Source organism: Montipora capricornis, chromosome 6 (assembly GCF_036669925.1).
Source record: "Montipora capricornis isolate CH-2021 chromosome 6, ASM3666992v2, whole genome shotgun sequence".
NCBI lineage: Eukaryota > Metazoa > Cnidaria > Anthozoa > Scleractinia > Acroporidae > Montipora > Montipora capricornis.
Window position 1 is genome coordinate 12,277,002 of NC_090888.1, and position 17,404 is coordinate 12,294,405.

At 43.7% G+C, this 17,404-nt stretch overlaps 2 protein-coding genes across 2 annotated transcripts in view; both read right to left on the bottom strand.

Annotated features, from left to right (window-relative positions):
* Nucleotides 1-15,481: 15,481 nt before the first annotated feature.
* Nucleotides 15,482-16,123, bottom strand: LOC138053228 (PE-PGRS family protein PE_PGRS47-like). Its single transcript, XM_068899886.1, has one exon. The coding sequence runs from the start codon at nt 16,121-16,123 to the stop codon at nt 15,482-15,484; it is 642 nt and encodes a 213-aa protein (XP_068755987.1).
* Nucleotides 16,124-16,125: 2 nt separating this feature from the next.
* Nucleotides 16,126-17,404, bottom strand: part of LOC138053229 (PE-PGRS family protein PE_PGRS5-like) — a 2,006-nt gene continuing 727 nt past the window's right edge. Inside the window, exon 2 of the mRNA XM_068899887.1 lies at nt 16,126-16,732. Coding sequence (XP_068755988.1) covers nt 16,126-16,732 — 607 coding nt within the window. The remainder of the gene's footprint in view (nt 16,733-17,404) is intronic.

A 17,404-nucleotide genomic window follows, 5' to 3' on the forward strand; every position in this document is an offset into this window, starting at 1 on the left:
GTGGTTACACTGTTAAATGTTATCGCACGATAACAACAGTTAGCTAGATTTGTAAACCAGACTGTTACTCTTACTCTCTAACTTTTTGTAACTAGCCACTTAGATTCAACTAAAGGTTGCCTATTTGTTGCAACTAGTTACTTAGTTGTACCTTAATGTTCATTACAAAGCAATTGTTATTAAAATTAGACATGCTGTCTTAAAAATATTCGAGCAACTTTACAAAATTTTTGAGCAACTTTTTCAAATCTGAGCAACTTTTGAGCAACTTTTTGGCATATTTCTTAGCAACTTTTTACCTTTCTCGGAGCAGAATCTGGACGCCCCTACCACACACCCTTACACTACCACCCTTCTTCACAGGGGTCACAATTGGAGCTGCCCACTCACTAGTCACTACCTTTTTGATGACCCCTTCAGCGTCAAGCTCTCTCAGGGCCTCATCCACTGCTGGTTTACGAGCTAATGCTATCGGGCTTGGTTTCCAAAATTGGGGCCGAGCACCCTCTTTAAGCTGAATCCGCGCTTGAACACTCCTCACTCTGCCCAGACCTTCAAAGAAAACAGTTAATGCATGTTTACTCAAAACTTCTTCCAGGACTGAAACAGTGTTTGATGTTCCCAAGTGAAGTAAAGGCCATTCCAGCCGAATGGACTCCAACCAATCTCTGCCGAAGAGAGTGGGTCCCTCATTCTCCATTACGTAAATTGGTAGTTCCTTACTCTGCCGCTTATACTGGACAGTTACATTGCGAAACCCCATGGGTTCCACTGGCTCCCCCGTGTAGGTACGAAGCTTCAAATAGGTGTCCTTTAAAGGAACACGGCGCAAGTACTCCTGATACACTCCCTTGCTCACGACTAACACAGCCGAACCCGTATCCAGCTCCATGACCAGTGGTCACCCTTCAAGGTAGACCTTCAGAGAAATGGGCCTCCTGTTCTTAATATCAGAAACATGGTAAAGGTCCCCATACTCCCCGTCACTTTCTTCCGAGTCAGCCCTCTCCATGACATTTACCCCAGGGTCATTTGTTTGCTGAGTGGCTTGCTTTTTCCTCCATGCTTGCTGTGTGTGTCCCATTATGCTACAGTGATAGCAACGTTCCTTAATAAATGGGCACTTTTGCGAGTTATGTTATCCTGTGCAACGGTAACAAGGTTTAAGCTGCTTACTGGCCTTGCCCCGGGAACCCTGCGTCTTTTATGGTGACTTGGGAGAAGCTTGGTCCTCCCCAGATTTGCCAGTCTGAAGTTTATTGACTGCACCTGGCCCCTGTTCCCCCTGAAGCACATGAACATCTTTGCTAGCTTGCTCTATAGCCAGACACTTTTGAACTGCAAGATCAATAGAAAGGTCGGCGAGTTTTACCTTCAACAACTCAATAATCATCTTCGAGTCGCGAATGCCTGAAAATAATCGGTCACGAAGGCGCTCGGTTCGCAAAGCCTCTCCAAACTTGCATTCCGTGGCCAAGTGCTTCAATGTTGCTACATAGTGACTAACTGACTCACCGGAATTCCTTGCTCGATTATCGAACTTGTAACGTGCGACCAGGGCCGATCTTTCAAGTTTGAGTTGTTCTCGCATTCGCTGTACAATGACATCGTAAGTTATAGCGTCGTCCTTCAGTTGTGCTAGCCTGCGAACGCAGACCTATTTCCGGCGGTCGTTTTCTCTCCCCCGAAAAATAACGTCTGCGAAACCGAGCTGCAAAACGATTTCTGTGACGTAAAATTCTTAGCCAATCAGAATTAGGCTCATAAATCTTCATAACCAACAAGCAGGGAACACGCAAAGTACTTGTGCGTTGTCCACGTAAACACAAGTCAGATTAATGGCGGGCAATCTGGAGGATATTATAAAAGATTGTGAGATTCTCGGTATTTAAAAGTCAAGTAGCCACCAGGAGGATGCGATCAAGTATGTTGCAGCCTAGAAGAAATGCGATGTTTTCGTCAATTTACCTACACGATGTGGAAATTCCTTGCTTGTGGTGTTTTGGACCGCGCGGGGCTCTTCTGGGAAAAATATTGTGATTGTGATTTACCCATTACCAATTCTTTATGGATTGTTTTACAAGAATATTCTACAGTAAGATGTCCTTTGGTCCCCATTTCTCTGACTCTGGAAGAGACAATGCCTTCAAGTTAGCGCCTTGAGTTTCCGCTTTTTTAGGAAGCGGTGTTGAGGTATACATTTATACATTAAGCTCTCACTGAAACTTCCAAGGGCTTCTTTAACGACGTTTTGTGGTCTCGGTGGTGCAAAAACAAGCACTAGGATCGGTGAAGGGCTAAGAATCCTTAACGCAAGCCGGCTTATGCATACTCCGGGGCTTAAACGGCGCTCGGGTCGATTTTACAGGTTGCTTTCCTGTATAGTTTTACTACGTCGAAACATTCGAGCAAGCGTCACCAAACTCAGACATTTCTTTGCCTCCAGTGCGCTGCTTTAGTCTTAAGCCCATTTCTTAACTCCAAGAATAATGTCACCGTCAAACTGTCGTTTAATTTAGTCCTCAATGAAGCTCGTCTACTTTACGTACGGCTTTCTTGTATCGTATCGGTCGATAACAGCAATTCGTGAGGCAGTTAGCCCACATAAACCGGCTCGAAGTATCAAAGAGGAGATTTCCAAAACACTCTTACCAAACACATTTATCTTCTCCTTTGCAACCAAACAATTTGACCGTCAAAGAAAGCAACATTTCGCCACCGCAGGTAATCTTAATTCTTTAGCGTTTCAATCATAGCTGTTTGTTTCGAAGGTTTGCTGTGACAACGATAACACGAATTGCGCAGAGATCACCAGACTCTCTGTTCTTTCATGGAAGGTGATTGGCCAAAAAAAAGAACAACAAAAGTACTTACGTCACAGAAATCGTTTTGCAGCTCGGTTTCGCAGACGTTATTTTTCGGGGGAGAGAAAACGACCGCCGGAAATAGGTCTGCGTTCGCAGGCTACAGTTGTGCAGTAGCCACCAAATCCTTCACCAATTGGTAGGTTTCGACTGGAAGGTTCGTCAAAAGAACAGCCTTCTTCGTTTTAGCTTCCGAAACTTTGTTTGCAAGAAAATGAAAGTCCAGCTGTTCGGTATAAGACTCCCAATCTGTTCCCACAACATACTTGGTCACCTTGCCAATGGTTTGACTCATGTTTATGTTAAGCGCTTCGTCCAGCATTTCCTGTCGTATCTTTGACTTCAAATGTGGATTGCACAACCAAATTCCTGTCTATCGCTTGAGCTTAATAATAAAAAAATAAAAAAAAGATCCCAATCCTCGTCGCCAACTGCTGTGTATTCGCAAATAAACTGGGGACAGTAAAGAAAGGCAGATCAAGATGGCGATTCACAACTTTTTAATCCAAAACCAGGCCTCGTGTACAAACCTAGCAAGCGAGTTCGGCGATCACCAGAGCTGTAGCAGCAATATTTTGTTGAGAGAGATCTTGCTGCGTTGTTGATCTCGGATAATTAATCACTTAATTACTTAATTAATTAATTCAGGTGACCAACTTGGAGAGCTGGGCACCCTAACTGAAATCCTTGGGAGCCCGAAGGGCTCCCTGAAATTTTCCTTAGAGCACAGCGTTGACACATGTATGCTTCCATCGGGTTTCTCTCTACAGACGCTGTTGGAGATTTATGTCGTTGGCACAGTAACCTTTTTCAGGTAACCTTTTTCAAGGTCACGTAGAGTCAGATGCTTTTGCTTCTTTTGCTACAGGGCACCGATGTGGATGAGCTTGAATTGGAGTCACATTAGGGTTCATGCTGATGTGTAGGGGCGGCCCCAAAGTTCCTAACCCTGTATGGACATCTTTTAAAAGCATCCATGACAATAGCTTTGTCAGTTTTCCCTAAGGGACAGGCACATGGGACACACCCACCTCACTAGCCATGCTCTCCTTCGGGGTAACTTTTCCTTCAGAGGTTACAGCATTATGAACTACACTAATATCCTCACACGTACCATGTACTAGAGAGGTGCTGGTGGTTTCCACATTCAGATTAAGCTCTTCTGTTGCACTACCATTCAGTGAAGCGGGCCTGAATTCCTCATCAGGAGTTCCACTTTCCTCCACTCTTCCTCGCTGAGTTCCCAAATCAAGTTGGCACACTTCTGAGGCACCCCCTTTTGGGTTGTTACGATGCAAGAAGCAGGTGCTTCGTCCTATCTCAATCAGGCCTAATCTAACACAATCAGATCCACTTAGAAGAGGTGGCTGTGAACCCATGACGTCCTTATTTAACAGCTGAAACTGAAGAGTGTGAAATTTCCTTGAGTTTCGCAGACCAATTCTACTTGCCCCATTGGCTATTTTACACCTCCTCCATAGGTACGCAGGATGGCAGAAGAGGGTTTGATTAGTCCATGGATAGTAAACCCTGCAGGACACATGGTCCGGAGATCCTCCACTGCAAGTGTGTTGGTTGTTGATGCAGTATCTAAGTGCAAAGTTTTCCAGGCAATTTTTTTTTGCTGTTGACAATTTGATCGCTGCGAAAAACTTTTTTTATGTGCAGATACAGATCGCACAGAGTGAGTGTCCAAAAGTAAACAAAGGATATGTTTCTTGCCCCTCATCAGAAATTGAATCATCCAATCCATTTACCTTCTGAGGTTTGCTCAAGCATTTCCAAACTACATGCCCTTCTTTGCCACATTTTCTGAACTTACACTTAAGGAGAAATTCACAACACTTTTCTTTTGGGTGACTCGGTGTCGCCGCACAGTAGTTACACTCAGACTGTTTTCTAGACAACTCTTTGCCATGGTTTTGGCCTTGAGAGCAAGTGCTGTTTCGCTTTGACGGTCCAATTTACCTTCTCTTGATCTCCACGAACTTGCCTCATAAGCCTATTGAGCGTCAATGGATGATTCATATATCTTTGCTATTTCAACCACACTACAGAACTCCACAATGTTACCATCGTTGTCACGACGACCATTAGTGTTCAACTTTCCCTTTAAAATTTCGTCTACCAAGCCAGCGGTAAAACGGTCGTGGCATGCTTGATCTTCAAAACTCCCATACTCACAATATTTAGCTCGCTCCACCATTGGACATTCCCTGGATTCTCCTTTGGACTGAAACACGTGTCCCATTTTCGTTCGCTCAGCTTAAACACTGACACTGCCTCCAAAGCCCTTAACGAGGGCTTGAATAACTTTCACCAGGTCACTCTTATCCTCTTCTGACAGTCCTAGCGTTTTGTTGTTTGGATTAATCAATCTCTTCATCTGTGAAGGCAGAGTTGCTCGCAGTGTTGACATGCAAAGGTTCCGGTTCTTCCATTGTTTTTTTCCATCCTCACTTTGATCGTCATATTGACATCCATCTTTCCGCTCGAACCATCCCATCACCGCGCAATAGTCAATATAATCCAATATGAAACAATCTAGAGCTTCTCGCTCATCTAGCCCTTCTTGCATTCGAGGGACAGGAAAACCGACAGGCGCGTTCGCCATGATAACAGCAAACACAAACAGTTTGTACGGGGGACCAGCTTGACATCATCCGAAAATGGCGGGGACGATTCAGACGACAACTCCCACAGTTCGTTCTCATACACAAACTAACCGTAGTATGGACAAAACTTCGTAACTTTAGGCAAGTGTCACTCTAATTCTGACACCATGTTGACCGGCGGAATACCGCTGACCCCTATGATAGGGCGACAGAATTATCTCCTATCAACAGATATAGCATCAGCCTAGTGACTGCAGTGGTATTTCAATGCCAGTAGTTTACCTTTGATGGCACATTTCTTGTGCAAAACATTGAACTGTCTTAATTCAGAAATCTTTTTTAAAGGAGATCTGTGTTGACTAAAAGGTTCCGTCCAATCACACAACTCTCAATTCAATTTTACTTATTGATCTCTCTCACACACCTTACTCACACGACTGCAGTAAAGGAGTAATAGATAAAGGTTTAGCAAGAAAAGGTTTGAGTTGTTTGTAAAATACAATTGTCTAAATATATCAAACAACTCAAATTCATTCTAAAACTTTAGAGGTTTCCTTCATTCAATTCCCTTCCAAGTCGACCAATTTATTGAGAGATAAGAAATTTCAATGTAGTCGCTAAAATCACTTAAAACCTAGTTCCTTACCTTTTCGGGTTTAAAACGAAATAAGGACTTCCGTGATTTTGGATCATCTGGTCGACATATATTAAGATTAAGTTTCTCCACAGGTTTCCCGGGATCGGAGTTGACCTACTTTGGTTTGGTTTATCTATGACGGCTTCTGTTGCCAAAACTATTGAGGGCAGACCTGGGTAGACCCAAGAAATTTAAAAGGTGAAGGGTTGAATTCTTCTCTCATCCATATCAAACAGCTCAAAGTGACCATAATAACGATCGTCGAGCGAACAAAAAGGTGTGAAATTCAGAAATGTAACAACATGGAGGTCGACCCAACCACATCAATTTGAGAGTTCGTACGCTCGAACGCAGCCAAAACGACGTATATGTAACTATCTTCGCTTTCCGATTGTCGATTTTCACCAGAACCACAACACGTTGCAGGAAATAGATTTTTTTTGAAAGGTCTTCCCTGTGAAGCACACTGTTCTTTACCGCGAAGGCTACTGAGTATTAGTAAATTTTCAACTCCGACTATTGCATTTCTAGCTTTTTGATTGGCTAAAAAACTCCGACTATGGGCCAATAGTGGAAGTTTTACGTCATATGGAAAATAGTGCGCCATGATGCTCTTTCCGGACGCTTTGTAAAATTGTGGAAATAAAAATCGGCGGCAAAACCCGGTTTGAGAACTTACTAAAACAATTATTCCATTCGCCCTTTTTGGATATGAAGTGATTATACGCGCTCGTTGGTTATTTTATTACTTCATATCCAACTCGGGCTCATGGAATAATTGTTATTTGTTCAAAGGACATTCTATTGCTAATCCGCACCCCCCCCCCCACCATGGAAAGCATTTTCTTGTAATGTCAAGGAGGACCCTGTCGGAATGTGGAATTTCTGCTCCAGTAGAGGGGGTCGGAATCGGGGGTCTTTGTACTATTAAAAAACGGGCCTGGTTGAATATCAAGCTTCATAATAAAAGGGGCCTATCGGAGTCTAACTTCACAGACTAGACCCTCCGTGAGGGTACACTGGATTGCCTGTGGTACGTGCACCGTTCCAGACAATTTTTTTTCAAGTTAGGGGGTCTTTAAGACCATTTAAGGGGTCACCCAGAAGTCACACCAGCAGAGGCCCTTTGGCTCACAGGTCCTCACACGTTCGTACGACGAAACGGATCTGTCCTTGCGTAATATGTAGCTCTAACAGTGCACGATATTGTTTTGGTATTGTCTATCATTGTAGTGCCAAGTCTTGGGTAAATAGCCTGAAAAGACATGTGGTTACTAGCAGAGTACTGAACCCAGAAAGATTGAAGAAAATAAATGGGAAGTGAGAAACATTGGCTTCTGATAATTTTCAAGCTCCCTCACAACTTCTTTTCACCACAAGTTTAAGCGTGCTCTCTGAGCATCTAACAGCTATGCAATACTAAAGGTTACTAAAGTTAATTCCTATCCGGCGCGGTTAGTATCTTGGATAGGTGACCTAGCTAAAACATATACCCCTTCGCAAAACAGAAGCATTTGACCGAAAATACCATTAACGTTAACAAATGCGAACTCAGCAAGGTACAGATTTTGTTAGCTTCCTTTATGCAAAAACAAATATTGATGAAAAAGTAAATAAATACTGATACACAGTTTTGAGAAAGAGCAGAAGGAAGTCTCCAGGACGGTCGCACGAGAATGAGATATTTACGACATGAAGACAACAATAATTGTGAACCGTGAATACAGAATATAATTTTATTATTGTACTTTTGGTTGCACAAATAAATCGCAAAATCGAAAGTGACATCGCCGGAATTCAGCGGGCGCCGTGATTAAGTTACCGCGGCATGTTTACTCCCCAAACAGTGAAGCATCTGTGTCAAATGATGGCAAGATACCGGGTTTTCGTAAGTTTCTTTTTCTGTCAAGTGTTATAAAGTTTGACAATAAATGAGCAAAGTCAAAACAAAGATCACAATCGCCCAAACTCTTGAGGTTGACCCCGGGGTTGACCATTGTTTCCGCTAGGTCGAAAATTTACTCTCCAAGACAAGGTTATTTATCACCAGGTAATTCCATCATTTTGGAAATAGCAGCTACTTTATTATTCATCGGCGTCACAATTTTTTGCTGATTTCGGGACTCATTTTGTTGAAACTCAAGCACGCTTCCCACAAGCCTGTTTATTTACGTGAACGTTTCCTGCTTACAAAGCAATACTAAAAATATTCTCCCGTATCGCATTTCAACCTTAAGCTCGAAAATTCAACATACAACATGATATAACTAGACCCTCCGTGAGGGTACACTGGGTTGCCTGTGGTACGTGCAGCGTTCCAGGCAATTTTTTTCAAGTTGGGTTTTGTAGCCGATATAACGCGCGCCCTGATTGGCTAATTGTGACTGGCCCAAGGGTCGATTACGGGCTTGCAAAAACAAAGCAAAAGGTAATTAAAAAACCATACAATAAACTACTTAGTAACCGAGCTAGCTCGAGCCGTACTGGGGAATATTGGCCCTGGGTCGTTTTTGCCACTACCTCGGGCCAATATTTCCCTGGCAGTACGGCCCTCGCGCTCGGTTAGTAAGAAGTTGTTAAGGGGTCACCCAGAAGACAGACCACCAGAGGCCCTTTGGCTCACAGGTCCTCAAACGTTCGTACGACGACACAGATCATTTTCTGAGGTTAAAAACCTGGCTACCGGCCTAGCTCTTTTTCCTACTTTCCCACCCGCGAGAAAACCGCGGTAAATCAGCCATCGCCAAAAAAAAATTTTTTTTTTTCTCAAAAAATGTTTTAAGTTAGGGGGAAAAAAATACATCATTTTAGAGCTAAGAAAATAAGCATTTTTAGGAATAATAGATAACGTGGATTCAATGCGTAATGTGATAATGCGATAAAAGTGTCAAATTTGCGACCCATTGCTAACGGCAACGGAAGCGATCGCATTACGAATAATTAACCTCTGTTGCCAAAAACCACCCAAATAACCGGTCAGTGTAAAACGCAGACTGCAGACTGCAGACCAGGGATAAAATGCAGACTGAGGGTAAAATGCAGACTGCAGACTGCGGGTTAATAAAATAATAATGAAAAAAGAGTTATAAGAGTGTTAGTAGCCGTTTGTACTTTCACACTGAAACCCCAACACAGCTCCCATCGCTTTGGTTGCCCCACCGCATGTTTTAAATCCGGATTTTCATCGAACTCTGTAAGAATTGAAGCTGTTTGAATCCTTGTTGTTGTTGGAAAAAGGATAGTTTCGTTAAGTGAGTTGCTTTTAGGCAAAGAAGTCACCACCCCGTAATTCAACTGTCCATTTTGCTGCACTGAACAAAGTAATCGAGTAATTACCCAATAACTCAATTTATTTTGACACGCATGGCTACAATACCAATTAACAAAGACAAAGATAACGTGGAGTGTGCAACGATGTAACGTTTCAATTCAGTCGGCTTAAAGCAGTATGACTGAGGTGTAAAAATTTCTTATTAGGTTCCTTTAATGCGCTTTGGTGGGCGTTATGTTGATCCTTTAGTTCACAAGTTCGTTTGTTTTGCTTCTGGAAGATGTAATTTTCAATGATAACCTCTCCCTAGGGGCTTATCACGCATAGCTTAACCAATGAAATCCCGGCGTCCTAATTGCTCGGAATACATGAAATTCTTTGTGCATCTCGTTGCACCGAAAAAAGACAACCAAGATTATTCAGGTATTCGAAGTAATAATCGTTAGTTTTTCGATCGATTTCCCTCGATGTACCGGTGTGACAAATAATTTGGAACATTGCAATGCATCTGGAAGCGCAAAAACAAAGCACAGCTGATTTCAACGCGTACGATCGCATCCCCAAAAGGTGCAGCGACCTGCAGTCATGATAATGTGAGCTGTTGACAGATGTAAAACAGGATTGTCTTTTAAACAATCTTTATTTTATCCTTAGGACTCGTTTTTTTATTACTAATATTTATTTTAACCTCAGTCTGCATTTTACCCCCGGTCTGCAGTCTGCAGTCTGCGTTTTACACTGACCGCCCAAATAACCGATTTTTCGACGGAAAATTCATCCCAGAGGATAAAACTGGACATGTAATAAAGGTAAATATGTTCGAGCGAAAGCGAAAACAAGCGAATATTTTGGCGGAAAACACAATAATGTGAGATCAAAGGAACATGTGGTGAAGACACGCAATTGCGGCATCGCTTCGACAATAATCTTACCTTTTCAGTGATTTTAACGCTTGAAATTCCATTCAATCCACCTGGTCTAGTCTTTGAATTCACTATGATCGCTGCCCTGTGAATCTTCAGTGTTCAACGTAACAGCACACTAAGTAAAAGACGGCTCGACAGGCGACAGATTGTTGTCGATGTTGTCGCCTGTCTTGTTCAGTATCCAATTGATTTGCCATTATTGAGCTTCATAAGGGTATATTTTGTTCAAAGATCCACTAAAACGCCATTCGCGCTACATGACTTTCGACGCCATTGCCGGTTAAGTTAATCGTTATGTGTCCACCAGAGAAATCTACACATTTCCCACTACCCTCTCGATCCTAAGAAAATACGCGCAGGAGGGCTCTATGCACAAAGACACCACTTAGCAGGGGAGTGACAGGCAAGACTTTTACCGACATGGAAAAAAAATAAAACGGAGAAATCTACCCATTTTCCGACTGGGATTGCCATAGGGCAACCCAGTAATAATTCACAAAGGCAGAAAATATCACAGAATCCTTTTCCAGCGAAACATTTAATTGAAACAAACAACATAAGATGCACTAAAACGCCGCTCGCGTTGCAATGACTTTCGACGCCATTGCTGTTTAACGAGAATAACAAACTCACGAGGTAGAATATATATTTATATTAAATTAAGTTAGCACAACGGAAAGACGCTAACCTCATTTTGACACGAAAATGCTTTACTATTACCAAAAAACTATCCAGTTAAGCTCACATATTATAAAACATGATGAAGTCATAAAGGCCACCTTTTCCAGTGAACAATTTTTTGAAACAAACAACATATTTGCTATTAGAGGCAAAAACCCCTTCCTATTTCATTACGTGCGTGAAGAGGAAAAAACTCAGTCGTGTCAAATATGCGCAATATCACAACAAACTAAAATTTCAGGATCAAACCGTTTCCATGAAGAACCTTTTCCTTGAATAATGTAGCACAAAATAGACGACAAGCTTTCTTTTAAATAATTCTTGGCTGTCACATTTGCAATTATTTTTTTTTTTTACCTGAAGACTGTACAGAGTTGACCACAGATCCACTTAAGGTGTTCGATTCGTTTTCTGTCTTTGTTGAACCTTTGGTTTCAGTGTTCTACATAACAGCACACTTGGTAAAATACCGGTAATAGAAATGCAGTTCACTTTCATTTCGGCTCGACGGGCGACAGATTGTTGTCAAAGTCCATTACTCGTCGCTTTTAAGATTCCACCGCCTGTCTTGTTCAGTATACGATTGACTTGCCATTATTGAGCTTCATGAGGGTATATTTTGTTCAAAGATCCACTAAAACGCCATTCGCGTTACATGACTTTCGACGCCATTGCCGGTTAAGTTAATCGTTCTACTGTGTCCACCAGAGAAATCTACGCATTTCCTACTACCCTCTCGATCCTAAGAAAATACAAGCAGAAGGCTCTATGCACAAAGACACCACTTAGCAGGGGAGTGACAGGCAAGACTTTTACCGACACGGAAAAAAACTCAAAAAATAAAACGGAGAAATCTGCCCATTTTCCGACTGGGATTGCCATACGGCAACCCAGTAAACAGAACGAAAAAGTGGGATTAACTGAAGTGCACCCGGAAGACGACATCTGATGACGAAAAGGACTGGCAAATTGACAACAATCCTTTCATCAGTTTAGTTGGATCGTTATCTATCCCTGAACGTTTAGAGGCGGACATCAAGTCAGCACCACCTGGGAATGCCTCTACGACTACCTCGATAGCTGTCATGTTACGCAACAGTCTACTTTTGGTTTGTGAAGTTTGCATTTTAGTTACTGGTACACTGCTAATATAACACACATTTTTGTTCAACTATTAAATAAGGGCAAAGAACCCATATTTCATTATTGATCAAGACCATCTGATTACAAAACTGCCTGCAACGTTCAAAGTGAAATTAAAATTACGCTGCATATCACATATCACATGTCAAGTTTAAATTAACCCAGGAATGCACATTGAATACCATTTGCAGTGGATAGTGAGGTTAAAACATGATATGCGTCGATGAAAGCAAATCGTACCCCTCCCCTACCCCTCCCTCCCAACAATTTAGGATAGGTGTGTGCCGCCAAGATTCTCAAATCCGACCCTATTTAAGGATAGAAAATCGAGATTCGATACCCTCTCTAAGGCCCATACAATCTATAAAGGTCCCTTTAAAACCGCTTTCTTAAACTTGAAAATGCGTAATCAGGCCTGTAGTACAGTTTAATAAACCAATCTTTTTTGTTTTGCGCGTTGGGGCGGATACTGCAATGTAGTGACCCTATCTAAGGAATATCTAAGGATCGCAATACCAAAAATACCACAAAGGATACCCTGAGCATCTCAAAATCTCTACCCTATCTGGGGTTGATACCTATAAAGCGTATATAAGAGAGTACTCCCTCCTATCCCTCCCAGTTCTTAGCTTTTTCACGCTTTTCGCCATCTATAGGAACTCGAATGCGTACTCCCAGTTCTACTCTTGCCCCACGTGGGGACGGGACGCAAAGTCAAAATCAGTCAAATGCACCCCCTGGGGACAGATTGTTGCTCGAAAGCCCTTCAATGCCCTATAATCCCCACCCTTTCCCAGGTCCAGGGGGGGTGGGGGTTTCAATTGACTTGCATTATACCACAGGTTACTCGACTCTACCGGGTGAAATTAGAATTTAAACCTGAAGTTCACTTAAAGTATAATCAAGTCCGTAGTGCGAAGTCATTGGGCAGGCATGAGTCAAGGTGCGGATTGATTCTGTTTGGATCCGTCCGATCGAAGCCAGTTATCTTTCTAGTTTCTGGCTTGACTGAAGAGTGGAGCGTGAGAGTGCTGACCCAACGCAGTGGTAAAGGAATACGCGCAACACATGATCTAAACTAAAAGCTTCCTTGGACTCAGTACTGTTTGGGCACTCAGATGAAAGAATTATCAGTTGGTCAATTGTTTTAACATATAAATGAAGGGGTAGTTTCTAAAGAAACTGTGGTGCTGCGTCGGTGGGGAAGTAGTATACAAAAATTTGGTTTATCAACGGAGTTGATAATGTAAATTGACCACCGTACAGAGATTCTAAAAGCTGACGTTTCGAGCGTTAGCCCTTCGTCAGAGCGAATCGAGGGATTATGGGTTACGTGTAGTTTTTATAGTAGAGTAGGAGCTACGCTATTGGTGGTAACATGGCAACGTGAAAAGTAGGAATATATTAGTTAAATGAAAAGCGTTCGTTAATACCGTGAGGATTAAGGGTGCCGATTTGAAAGATGAATTTTTGTTCCAGATTCTTGCGGCTTTCCGTCGTACCTAGATGTAGGGAAAGGCCGCAGATAGCCATGTGTTTTTTGGAGTGGTTAGGCAGATTAAAATGGCGAGCGACTGGCTTAGATGCATCCTTGTCATTCTTCTCAACATCGCGAAGATGTTCGCGGAATCGGTCACCTAGTCGTCTACCTGTCTCACCAATGTATAATTTACTGCATAACGTACAGGTTATGCAATAAATGACATTTGCGGAGGTACATGTCAAACGATCGGTGATCTTAACAGATCGCTTAGGTCCCGATATCTTGCTAGTGTTAACAATGAAAAGACAAGTTTTGCATCGTGAGCGCGCGCATTTGAAAGTGCCGGGTTGCTCGTTGGTTTTGAGCGCGCTTCTAACTAAAAAGTTGCCTACGTTTTTGTCGCGTTTGAATGAAATAAGTGGAGGTTGCGAAAAGATTCTACCAGTCTCGGGATCATTTTGGAGTAATTTAAAATTACTAAGAATGATGCTTTTGACTGCGTGATTATGAGGATGGAAAGTGAGGGTGAATGGAATTCTGTCATTCTTATCTTTCTGTGACGTTTGTAGTGATGACTGTCGATCAAATTGTTGGGCGCGATGATGGCCCGCTTTGACCACAGAGACAGGATAGCCACGTTTTTCGAAGAACTGGCACATCTCCTCTGATTTGCTGGAAAAATCGGAGTCATCACTACATAGACGTCGAAGTCTAAGAAATTGAGAATAAGGAATGGAGTTCTTGACATGTGATGGATGTGACGATGAATACAACAAATAACTGTGTGAATCAGTAGGTTTGTAGTGCACACTAGTACATAGCACGTTGCCTCTAATAGAAACTTTGATATCTAGGAAAGCCAATGAAGTTTCCAAAATTTCCCAGGTATATTTAAGAGCCGGATGAAAAGAGTTGACGGAGGTTATAAATTGATCGAGTTCTTCTCTGCTGGATGAAGTAGCGCCGATGCAGTCGTCGATGTAGCGGCCGTAGAGTTCAGGTTTGGGGCCGTTGTACTGATTAAAAAATTGGTGTTCAACATATCCTACAAAAAGATGACCACCACGACCACCATGACCACCATGACGACTGTGATCACCGTGACCACTGTGACCAACAAGATCACCGTGACCACCACGACCACCATGACCACCATGATCACTGTGACCACCACGACCACCCTGACCACTGTGACCACCACGACCACCATGACCACCATGACGACTGTGACCACCATGAACATCAAGACCACCGTGACCACCAGGATAACTATGATCACCATAGCTATCGCTTTTCTTACTGTGACATGACCAGCGTGAGTCAAGACCACTATTACCACTTCCACCACCATGATCACTCACCTCTGTGACCACCAAGACCATCGTGACCACCACGACCACCGTGACCACCAAGACCACCGAGACCACCGTGACCCCTGTGACCACCAAGACCACCTTAACCACCACGGCCACCATGACCATCACGACCACAGTGACCACCACGATCACCGTGACCACCAAGACCACCGTGACCACCGTGACCACTTTGACCCCTGCGACCACTGTGACCATCACTACAACCATGACCACCGTGACCACCACGACCACGGTCACCACCGTGACCACCACAACCACCGTAACCACGAAGACCACCGTGACCAGAACGACCACTGTGACCATCGAGACCACCGTGACCACCACAACCACTGTGACCACCACGACCACCACGACCACTACGACCACTGTGACCAACATGACCACCATGACTACCACGACCACTGTGACCACCATAGTTATCGCTTTTCCTACTGTGACATGAACAGCGTGAACAAAGACCACTATTACCACTTCCACCACCACGATCACTCACCTCTGTGACCACAAAGACCACCGTGACCACCACGACCACTGTGATCATCAAGACCACCGTAACCACCATGACCACTGTGACCACCACAACCACCAAAACCACCACGACCACCGTGACAACCAAGACCACCTTGACCCCCAGGACCACCGTGACCATTAAGACCACTGTGACCACTAAAACCACCATGAACACTACGACCATTGTGACCACCACCAAGACCACTGTGACCACCAACACCACTGTGACCACGAAGACCACCGTGACCACCACGACAACCACGACCACCACGATCACCGTGACCACCAAGACCACCGTGACCACCGTGACCCCTGTGACCACCAAGAGCACTGTGACCACTACAACCACCGTGACCACCGGGACTTCTGTGACAACCACGACCACAACGACCACTGTGACCGCCGTGACCACCACAACCACTGTGACCACTACGACCACTGTGACCAACATGACCACCACGACACTGTGACCAACATGACCACCACGACACTGTGACCACCATGACTACCACGACCACTATGACTACCAGGATAACTGTGACCACCATAGCTATCGCTTTTCCTACTGTGACATGACCAGCGTGAATCAAGACCACTATTACCACTTCCACCACCATGATCACTCACCACTATGACCACAAAGACCACCGTGACCACCACGACCACTGTGATCATCAAGACCACCATAACCACCATGACCACTGTCACCACCACAACCACCGTGACCACCAAGACCACCATGACAACCAAGACCACCTTGACCACCATAGCTATCGCTTTTCCTACTGTGATATGACCACCGTGTATCAAGACCACTATTACCGCTTCCACCACCATGATCACTCACCACTGTGACCACCGTGACCACCGTGACCACCACGACCACCATGACCACCATGATCACTGTGACCACCACGACCACCCTGACCACTGTGACCACCACGACCACCATGACCAGTAAGACCACCACGACCACTGTGACCACCAATACCACCGTGACCCCTTCACCAAGACCACTGTGACCGCCAAGACCACCTTGACCAACACGACCCCTGTGACCACCAAGAGCACTGTGACCACCGTGACCACCAAGACCACTGTGACCACCGAGACCACCATGACCACTGTGACCACCACGACCACCGTGACCACCATGACCACCATGACGACTGTGACCACCATGACTACCGCGACCACTGTGACCACCGTAGCTATCGCTTTTCCTACTGTGACGTGACCAGCGTGAATCAACACCACTATTACCACTTCCACCACCACTCGATTACTATCCATTGTAACCATGACAGAACCACTGCCGGTGAGCACCGGGTCCACTGAGACCACTATGACCACTAAGACCCCTGTGACCACTGAGATCACCATGACGACTAAGACCACTGAGACCACCATGACCACCTTGAGCGCTTTGACCACTGACAACACCGAGACCATTACGACTACTACTACGACAATCACAACGACCACAACGGGGTATCTAAATTTTGAGGGTCTTCACGGAAGTGACGACCATGACCATAACAACACTGCATAATTAGAGTCACCCCAAGAATTTTGTGGTCAATATCAGATCAGCACACTTCAAAGTATTGACATACTTTCCATCAACATGTATTTTTAATCTCCAGTAAACTTAATACATAACGCTAAAGAAAAACTCAGATGTCGATCGCTCAATATCAATCCAATCGATTTCATCTCAATATGAACTGATAATGTTACATACCTTTGACTTTCACAATAAAAAAGGAAGGTAGCTTACTAAAAATACTAAAATTAGACAATTTACAATCACAAAAAAATCAAAGGAGGTTTTTCATAGCAATTTCATCAATTATTTTAAAAAAAATTAAATTACGAGTACAATTTGTCAAAAGCAT

Coding starts and splice junctions, on each gene's coding strand:
- LOC138053228 (XM_068899886.1), bottom strand. CDS start 16,123: ATGGTGGTGGAAGTGGTAATAGTGGTCTTGATTCACGCTGGTCATGTC.